General features: G+C 53.4%; 1 protein-coding gene across 2 annotated transcripts in view; it reads left to right on the forward strand.

The window, feature by feature from the left end:
- The window catches only part of ncf2 (neutrophil cytosolic factor 2), a gene marked incomplete at its 3' end in the record, with an annotated part of 90,433 nt that extends 80,101 nt beyond the window's left edge, over nucleotides 1–10,332 (forward strand). The window contains exons 14-15 of one of the 2 annotated variants that reach the window (XM_079259453.1): nucleotides 10,052–10,166; nucleotides 10,233–10,332. In XM_079259453.1, the coding sequence (XP_079115579.1) occupies nucleotides 10,052–10,166; nucleotides 10,233–10,324 (207 nt within the window). Of the gene's footprint in view, nucleotides 1–10,051 lie in introns of both variants that reach the window. The other variant, XM_079259452.1, reaches the window with a different exon arrangement.
- Between the last annotated feature and the right edge of the window lie 174 nt (nucleotides 10,333–10,506).

A 10,506-nucleotide genomic window follows, 5' to 3' on the forward strand; every position in this document is an offset into this window, starting at 1 on the left:
CCAGTTATTATCCCAGACCAGCCGTACCACAAGTTATTATCCCACCGACCAGCCGTTCCACCAGTTATTATCCCAGACCAGCCGTACCACCAGTTATTATCCCACCGACCAGCCGTTCCACCAGTTATTATCCCACCGACCAGCCGTACCACGAGTTATTATTCCACCGACCAGCCGTTCCACCAGTTATTATCCCACCGACCAGCCGTTCCACCAGTTATCCCACCGACCAGTCGTACCACCAGTTATTATCCCACCGACCAGCCGTTCCACCAGTTATTATCCCACCGACCAGCCGTACCACCAGTTATTATCCCACCGACCAGTCGTACCACCAGTTATTATCCCAGACCAGCCGTTCCACCAGTTATTATCCCACCGACCAGTCGTACCACCAGTTATATCCCAGACCAGCCGTTCCACCAGTTATTATGCCACTGACCAGCCGTTCCACCAGTTATTATCCCACCGACCAGCCGTACCACCAGTTATTATCCCACCGACCAGCCGTTCCACCAGTTATTATCCCAGACCAGCCGTACCACCAGTTATTATCCCAGACCAGCCGTACCACAAGTTATTATCCCACCGACCAGCCGTTCCACCAGTTATTATCCCAGACCAGCCGTACCACCAGTTATTATCCCACCGACCAGCCGTTCCACCAGTTATCCCACCGACCAGTCGTACCACCAGTTATTATCCCACCGACCAGCCGTTCTACCAGTTATTATCCCACCGACCAGCCGTTCCACCAGTTATTATCCCAGACCAGCCGTACCACCAGTTATTATCCCACCGACCAGCCGTTCCACCAGTTATTATCCCACCGACCAGCCGTACCACGAGTTATTATTCCACCGACCAGCCGTTCCACCAGTTATTATCCCACCGACCAGCCGTTCCACCAGTTATTATCCCACCGACCAGCCGTACCACCAGTTATTATCCCACCGACCAGCCGTTCCACCAGTTATTATCCCACCGACCAGTCGTACCACCAGTTATTATCCCACCGACCAGCCGTTCCACCAGTTATTATCCCACCGACCAGCCGTTCCACCAGTTATTATCCCACCGACCAGCCGTTCCACCAGTTATTATCCCACCGACCAGCCGTTCCACCAGTTATTATCCCACCGACCAGCCGTTCCACCAGTTATTATCCCACCGACCAGCCGTTCCACCAGTTATTATCCCACCGACCAGCCGTTCCACCAGTTATTATCCCACCGACCAGCCGTACCACCAGTTATTATCCCACCGACCAGCCGTACCACCAGTTATTATCCCACCGACCAGCCGTTCCACCAGTTATTATCCCAGACCAGCCGTACCACCAGTTATTATCCCACCGACCAGCCGTTCCACCAGTTATTATCCCACCGACCAGTCGTTCCACCAGTTATCCCACCGACCAGCCGTTCCACCAGTTATCCCACCGACCAGCCGTTCCACCAGTTATCCCACCGACCAGCCGTTCCACCAGTTATTATCCCACCGACCAGCCGTTCCACCAGTTATCCCACCGACCAGTCGTACCACCAGTTATTATCCCACCGACCAGCCGTTCCACCAGTTATCCCACCGACCAGTCGTACCACCAGTTATTATCCCACCGACCAGCCGTTCCACCAGTTATTATCCCACCGACCAGTCGTACCACCAGTTATTATCCCACCGACCAGCCGTTCCACCAGTTATCCCACCGACCAGTCGTACCACCAGTTATTATCCCACCGACCAGCCGTACCACCAGTTATTATCCCACCGACCAGCCGTTCCACCAGTTATTATCCCAGACCAGCCGTACCACCAGTTATTATCCCAGACCAGCCGTACCACCAGTTATTATCCCACCGACCAGCCGTTCCACCAGTTATTAGCCCACCGACCAGTCGTACCACCAGTTATTATTCCACCGACCAGTCGTACCACCAGTTATTATCCCACCGACCAGCCGTTCCACCAGTTATCCCACCGACCAGCCGTTCCATCAGTTATTATCCCACCGACCAGCCGTTCCACCAGTTATTATCCCACCGACCAGCCGTTCCACCAGTTATTATCCCACCGACCAGCCGTTCCACCAGTTATTATCCCACCGACCAGCCGTACCACCAGTTATTATCCCACCGACCAGCCGTTCCACCAGTTATTATCCCACCGACCAGTCGTTCCACCAGTTATTATCCCACCGACCAGCCGTTCCATCAGTTATTATCCCACCGACCAGCCGTTCCACCAGTTATTATCCCACCGACCAGCCGTTCCACCAGTTATTATCCCACCGACCAGCCGTTCCACCAGTTATTATCCCACCGACCAGCCGTTCCACCAGTTATTATCCCACCGACCAGCCGTACCACCAGTTATTATCCCACCGACCAGCCGTTCCACCAGTTATTATCCCAGACCAGCCGTACCACCAGTTATTATCCCACCGACCAGCCGTACCACCAGTTATTATCCCACCGACCAGCCGTTCCACCAGTTATCCCACCGACCAGTCGTACCACCAGTTATTATCCCACCAACCAGCCGTACCACCAGTTATTATCCCACCGACCAGCCGTACCACCAGTTATTATCCCAGACCAGCCGTACCACCAGTTATTGTCCCACCGACCAGCCGTTCCACCAGTTATCCCACCGACCAGTCGTTCCACCAGTTATCCCACCGACCAGCCGTTCCACCAGTTATTATCCCACCGACCAGCCGTTCCACCAGTTATTATCCCACCGACCAGCCGTTCCACCAGTTATTATGCCACCGACCAGCCGTTCCACCAGTTATTATCCCACCGACCAGCCGTTCCACCAGTTATTATCCCACCGACCAGCCGTTCCACCAGTTATTATCCCACCGACCAGCCGTTCCACCAGTTATTATCCCACCGACCAGCCGTTCCACCAGTTATTATCCCACCGACCAGCCGTTCCACCAGTTATTATCCCAGACCAGCCGTACCACCAGTTATTATCCCAGACCAGCCGTACCACAAGTTATTATCCCACCGACCAGCCGTTCCACCAGTTATTATCCCAGACCAGCCGTACCACCAGTTATTATCCCACCGACCAGCCGTTCCACCAGTTATTATCCCACCGACCAGCCGTACCACGAGTTATTATTCCACCGACCAGCCGTTCCACCAGTTATTATCCCACCGACCAGCCGTTCCACCAGTTATTATCCCACCGACCAGCCGTACCACCAGTTATTATCCCACCGACCAGCCGTTCCACCAGTTATTATCCCACCGACCAGTCGTACCACCAGTTATTATCCCACCGACCAGCCGTTCCACCAGTTATTATCCCACCGACCAGCCGTACCACCAGTTATTATCCCACCGACCAGCCGTTCCACCAGTTATTATCCCAGACCAGCCGTACCACCAGTTATTATCCCAGACCAGCCGTACCACAAGTTATTATCCCACCGACCAGCCGTTCCACCAGTTATTATCCCAGACCAGCCGTACCACCAGTTATTATCCCACCGACCAGCCGTTCCACCAGTTATTATCCCAGACCAGCCGTACCAACAGTTATTATCCCACCGACCAGCCGTACCACCAGTGATTATCCCACCGACCAGCCGTTCCACCAGTTATTATCCCAGACCAGCCGTACCACCAGTTATTATCCCAGACCAGCCGTACCACCAGTTATTATCCCACCGACCAGCCGTTCCACCAGTTATTATCCCACCGACCAGTCGTACCACCAGTTATTATTCCACCGACCAGTCGTACCACCAGTTATTATCCCACCGACCAGCCGTTCCACCAGTTATTATCCCACCGACCAGCCGTTCCACCAGTTATCCCACAGACCAGTCGTACCACCAGTTATCCCACCGACCAGCCGTTCCATCAGTTATTATCCCACCGACCAGCCGTTCCACCAGTTATCCCACAGACCAGTCGTACCACCAGTTATTATCCCACCGACCAGCCGTTCCACCAGTTATTATCCCACCGACCAGCCGTTCCACCAGTTATTATCCCACCGACCAGCCGTTCCACCAGTTATTATGCCACCGACCAGCCGTTCCACCAGTTATTATCCCACCGACCAGCCGTTCCACCAGTTATTATCCCACCGACCAGCCGTTCCACCAGTTATTATCCCACCGACCAGCCGTTCCACCAGTTATTATCCCACCGACCAGCCGTTCCACCAGTTATTATCCCACCGACCAGCCGTTCCACCAGTTATTATCCCAGACCAGCCGTACCACCAGTTATTATCCCAGACCAGCCGTACCACAAGTTATTATCCCACCGACCAGCCGTTCCACCAGTTATTATCCCAGACCAGCCGTACCACCAGTTATTATCCCACCGACCAGCCGTTCCACCAGTTATTATCCCACCGACCAGCCGTACCACGAGTTATTATTCCACCGACCAGCCGTTCCACCAGTTATTATCCCACCGACCAGCCGTTCCACCAGTTATTATCCCACCGACCAGCCGTACCACCAGTTATTATCCCACCGACCAGCCGTTCCACCAGTTATTATCCCACCGACCAGTCGTACCACCAGTTATTATCCCACCGACCAGCCGTTCCACCAGTTATTATCCCACCGACCAGCCGTACCACCAGTTATTATCCCACCGACCAGCCGTTCCACCAGTTATTATCCCAGACCAGCCGTACCACCAGTTATTATCCCAGACCAGCCGTACCACAAGTTATTATCCCACCGACCAGCCGTTCCACCAGTTATTATCCCAGACCAGCCGTACCACCAGTTATTATCCCACCGACCAGCCGTTCCACCAGTTATTATCCCAGACCAGCCGTACCAACAGTTATTATCCCACCGACCAGCCGTTCCACCAGTTATTATCCCACCGACCAGCCGTTCCACCAGTTATTATCCCACCGACCAGCCGTTCCACCAGTTATTATCCCACCGACCAGCCGTACCACCAGTTATTATCCCACCGACCAGCCGTTCCACCAGTTATTATCCCAGACCAGCCGTACCACCAGTTATTATCCCAGACCAGCCGTACCACCAGTTATTATCCCACCGACCAGCCGTTCCACCAGTTATTATCCCACCGACCAGTCGTACCACCAGTTATTATTCCACCGACCAGTCGTACCACCAGTTATTATCCCACCGACCAGCCGTTCCACCAGTTATCCCACCGACCAGCCGTTCCATCAGTTATTATCCCACCGACCAGCCGTTCCACCAGTTATCCCACAGACCAGTCGTACCACCAGTTATTATCCCACCGACCAGCCGTTCCACCAGTTATTATCCCACCGACCAGCCGTTCCACCAGTTATTATCCCACCGACCAGCCGTTCCACCAGTTATTATCCCACCGACCAGCCGTTCCACCAGTTATTATCCCACCGACCAGCCGTTCCACCAGTTATTATCCCACCGACCAGCTGTTCCACCAGTTATTATCCCACCGACCAGCCGTTCCACCAGTTATTATCCCACCGACCAGCCGTTCCACCAGTTATTATCCCAGACCAGCCGTACCACCAGTTATTATCCCAGACCAGCCGTACCACAAGTTATTATCCCACCGACCAGCCGTTCCACCAGTTATTATCCCAGACCAGCCGTACCACCAGTTATTATCCCACCGACCAGCCGTTCCACCAGTTATTATCCCACCGACCAGCCGTACCACGAGTTATTATTCCACCGACCAGCCGTTCCACCAGTTATTATCCCACCGACCAGCCGTTCCACCAGTTATCCCACCGACCAGTCGTACCACCAGTTATTATCCCACCGACCAGCTGTTCCACCAGTTATTATCCCACCGACCAGCCGTTCCACCAGTTATTATCCCACCGACCAGCCGTTCCACCAGTTATTATCCCAGACCAGCCGTACCACCAGTTATTATCCCAGACCAGCCGTACCACAAGTTATTATCCCACCGACCAGCCGTTCCACCAGTTATTATCCCAGACCAGCCGTACCACCAGTTATTATCCCACCGACCAGCCGTTCCACCAGTTATTATCCCACCGACCAGCCGTACCACGAGTTATTATTCCACCGACCAGCCGTTCCACCAGTTATTATCCCACCGACCAGCCGTTCCACCAGTTATCCCACCGACCAGTCGTACCACCAGTTATTATCCCACCGACCAGCCGTTCCACCAGTTATTATCCCACCGACCAGCCGTACCACCAGTTATTATCCCACCGACCAGTCGTACCACCAGTTATTATCCCAGACCAGCCGTTCCACCAGTTATTATCCCACCGACCAGTCGTACCACCAGTTATATCCCAGACCAGCCGTTCCACCAGTTATTATGCCACTGACCAGCCGTTCCACCAGTTATTATCCCACCGACCAGCCGTTCCACCAGTTATTATCCCAGACCAGCCGTACCACCAGTTATTATCCCAGACCAGCCGTACCACAAGTTATTATCCCACCGACCAGCCGTTCCACCAGTTATTATCCCAGACCAGCCGTACCACCAGTTATTATCCCACCGACCAGCCGTTCCACCAGTTATTATCCCACCGACCAGCCGTACCACGAGTTATTATTCCACCGACCAGCCGTTCCACCAGTTATTATCCCACCGACCAGCCGTTCCACCAGTTATCCCACCGACCAGTCGTACCACCAGTTATTATCCCACCGACCAGCCGTTCCACCAGTTATTATCCCACCGACCAGCCGTACCACCAGTTATTATCCCACCGACCAGTCGTACCACCAGTTATTATCCCAGACCAGCCGTTCCACCAGTTATTATCCCACCGACCAGTCGTACCACCAGTTATATCCCAGACCAGCCGTTCCACCAGTTATTATGCCACTGACCAGCCGTTCCACCAGTTATTATCCCACCGACCAGCCGTACCACCAGTTATTATCCCACCGACCAGCCGTTCCACCAGTTATTATCCCAGACCAGCCGTACCACCAGTTATTATCCCAGACCAGCCGTACCACAAGTTATTATCCCACCGACCAGCCGTTCCACCAGTTATTATCCCAGACCAGCCGTACCACCAGTTATTATCCCACCGACCAGCCGTTCCACCAGTTATCCCACCGACCAGTCGTACCACCAGTTATTATCCCACCGACCAGCCGTTCTACCAGTTATTATCCCACCGACCAGCCGTTCCACCAGTTATTATCCCAGACCAGCCGTACCACCAGTTATTATCCCACCGACCAGCCGTTCCACCAGTTATTATCCCACCGACCAGCCGTACCACGAGTTATTATTCCACCGACCAGCCGTTCCACCAGTTATTATCCCACCGACCAGCCGTTCCACCAGTTATTATCCCACCGACCAGCCGTACCACCAGTTATTATCCCACCGACCAGCCGTTCCACCAGTTATTATCCCACCGACCAGTCGTACCACCAGTTATTATCCCACCGACCAGCCGTTCCACCAGTTATTATCCCACCGACCAGCCGTTCCACCAGTTATTATCCCACCGACCAGCCGTTCCACCAGTTATTATCCCACCGACCAGCCGTTCCACCAGTTATTATCCCACCGACCAGCCGTTCCACCAGTTATTATCCCACCGACCAGCCGTTCCACCAGTTATTATCCCACCGACCAGCCGTTCCACCAGTTATTATCCCACCGACCAGCCGTACCACCAGTTATTATCCCACCGACCAGCCGTACCACCAGTTATTATCCCACCGACCAGCCGTTCCACCAGTTATTATCCCAGACCAGCCGTACCACCAGTTATTATCCCACCGACCAGCCGTTCCACCAGTTATTATCCCACCGACCAGTCGTTCCACCAGTTATCCCACCGACCAGCCGTTCCACCAGTTATCCCACCGACCAGCCGTTCCACCAGTTATCCCACCGACCAGCCGTTCCACCAGTTATTATCCCACCGACCAGCCGTTCCACCAGTTATCCCACCGACCAGTCGTACCACCAGTTATTATCCCACCGACCAGCCGTTCCACCAGTTATCCCACCGACCAGTCGTACCACCAGTTATTATCCCACCGACCAGCCGTTCCACCAGTTATTATCCCACCGACCAGTCGTACCACCAGTTATTATCCCACCGACCAGCCGTTCCACCAGTTATCCCACCGACCAGTCGTACCACCAGTTATTATCCCACCGACCAGCCGTACCACCAGTTATTATCCCACCGACCAGCCGTTCCACCAGTTATTATCCCAGACCAGCCGTACCACCAGTTATTATCCCAGACCAGCCGTACCACCAGTTATTATCCCACCGACCAGCCGTTCCACCAGTTATTAGCCCACCGACCAGTCGTACCACCAGTTATTATTCCACCGACCAGTCGTACCACCAGTTATTATCCCACCGACCAGCCGTTCCACCAGTTATCCCACCGACCAGCCGTTCCATCAGTTATTATCCCACCGACCAGCCGTTCCACCAGTTATTATCCCACCGACCAGCCGTTCCACCAGTTATTATCCCACCGACCAGCCGTTCCACCAGTTATTATCCCACCGACCAGCCGTACCACCAGTTATTATCCCACCGACCAGCCGTTCCACCAGTTATTATCCCACCGACCAGTCGTTCCACCAGTTATTATCCCACCGACCAGCCGTTCCATCAGTTATTATCCCACCGACCAGCCGTTCCACCAGTTATTATCCCACCGACCAGCCGTTCCACCAGTTATTATCCCACCGACCAGCCGTTCCACCAGTTATTATCCCACCGACCAGCCGTTCCACCAGTTATTATCCCACCGACCAGCCGTACCACCAGTTATTATCCCACCGACCAGCCGTTCCACCAGTTATTATCCCAGACCAGCCGTACCACCAGTTATTATCCCACCGACCAGCCGTACCACCAGTTATTATCCCACCGACCAGCCGTTCCACCAGTTATCCCACCGACCAGTCGTACCACCAGTTATTATCCCACCAACCAGCCGTACCACCAGTTATTATCCCACCGACCAGCCGTACCACCAGTTATTATCCCAGACCAGCCGTACCACCAGTTATTGTCCCACCGACCAGCCGTTCCACCAGTTATCCCACCGACCAGTCGTTCCACCAGTTATCCCACCGACCAGCCGTTCCACCAGTTATCCCACCGACCAGCCGTTCCACCAGTTATTATCCCACCGACCAGCCGTTCCACCAGTTATCCCACCGACCAGCCGTACCACCAGTTATTATCCCACCGACCAGCCGTACCACCAGTTATTATCCCACCGACCAGCCGTTCCACCAGTTATTATCCCACCGACCAGCCGTTCCACCAGTTATTATCCCACCGACCAGCCGTTCCACCAGTTATTATCCCACCGACCAGCCGTTCCACCAGTTATTATCCCACCGACCAGCCGTTCCACCAGTTATTATCCCACCGACCAGCCGTTCCACCAGTTATTATCCCACCGACCAGCCGTTCCACCAGTTATTGTCCCACCGACCAGCCGTTCCACCAGTTATTGTCCCACCGACCAGCCGTTCCACCAGTTATTATCCCACCGACCAGCCGTTCCACCAGTTATTATCCCACCGACCAGCCGTTCCACCAGTTATTATCCCACCGACCAGCCGTTCCACCAGTTATTATCCCAGACGGTGGAGACGGCGGAGGCGGTTTTGGGTGGATCCTGGCTTCTAACACAGTTGGACTTGAGCTTCTTTTACTTTCTGAATAAAACAGATATTGAATTAATTTCAGAATGAAAGAAATGAATAAAAGCGATTTCAGGTTTTACTGAATTCTTTGTACGTTTCAAACTGACTTTTATTTACTAGAAACTCATAAAAACATGAAACCAAAAAAGCAACAATGAAAAAGGATGATTCCGGGAGTCCTCCTGCCAGATGTTCTTTGACACACATGTATAGAAGCTGGAAAGCCATCCTGGTCTGGTTCAGACCGGTTCTCCAGCAATAGTCACCGTAACCGATTTGGATGGACTTCCTGGTCCGGTCGACATTATTTCTGAAAGACTTAAAGTCAGAACCATTTGAGCTGACATGAATAAATTTAATGTTGGAATAAATCCTAAATTCCAGCAGACCGATGAAGTCCAGGAAGAGGTCCGCCTGGTGGCCCGGCACCCTTACTGCTCCTCCAACCCAGAGGACCTGAACTTTGAGCAGGGGGAAACCATCACGCTGCTCTCCAGAGGTGAGACTCCGCCCACACGAGCAGAAATCTGTCAAAACTTCCATCAACAGATTCTTCTTGTTCCAGTTAACCAGGACTGGCTGGAAGGCTGTTGCCATGGGAACAGCGGAATATTTCCTGCTTCGTTTGTGGAAGAAGTTCCCTCAAACGGACTCTGATGAAGCTGCAACACGAAGTAGCCAGGAAGAAAACATGATGAGTCGACTCCGTTTCGGTACCTGTCCAGGTGAACCCGTCCTTCCCCTGCTACCTGCTGGGACAACCTCCAGCTTCCCAGTGGCGCCAAACTGGGCTGACTGGTGCTGATGATGAATGATGAAGATAATAAAAACAACCAGAA

Source organism: Telmatherina bonti (genome assembly GCF_933228915.1).
Source record: "Telmatherina bonti genome assembly, chromosome: 20".
NCBI lineage: Eukaryota > Metazoa > Chordata > Actinopteri > Atheriniformes > Telmatherinidae > Telmatherina > Telmatherina bonti.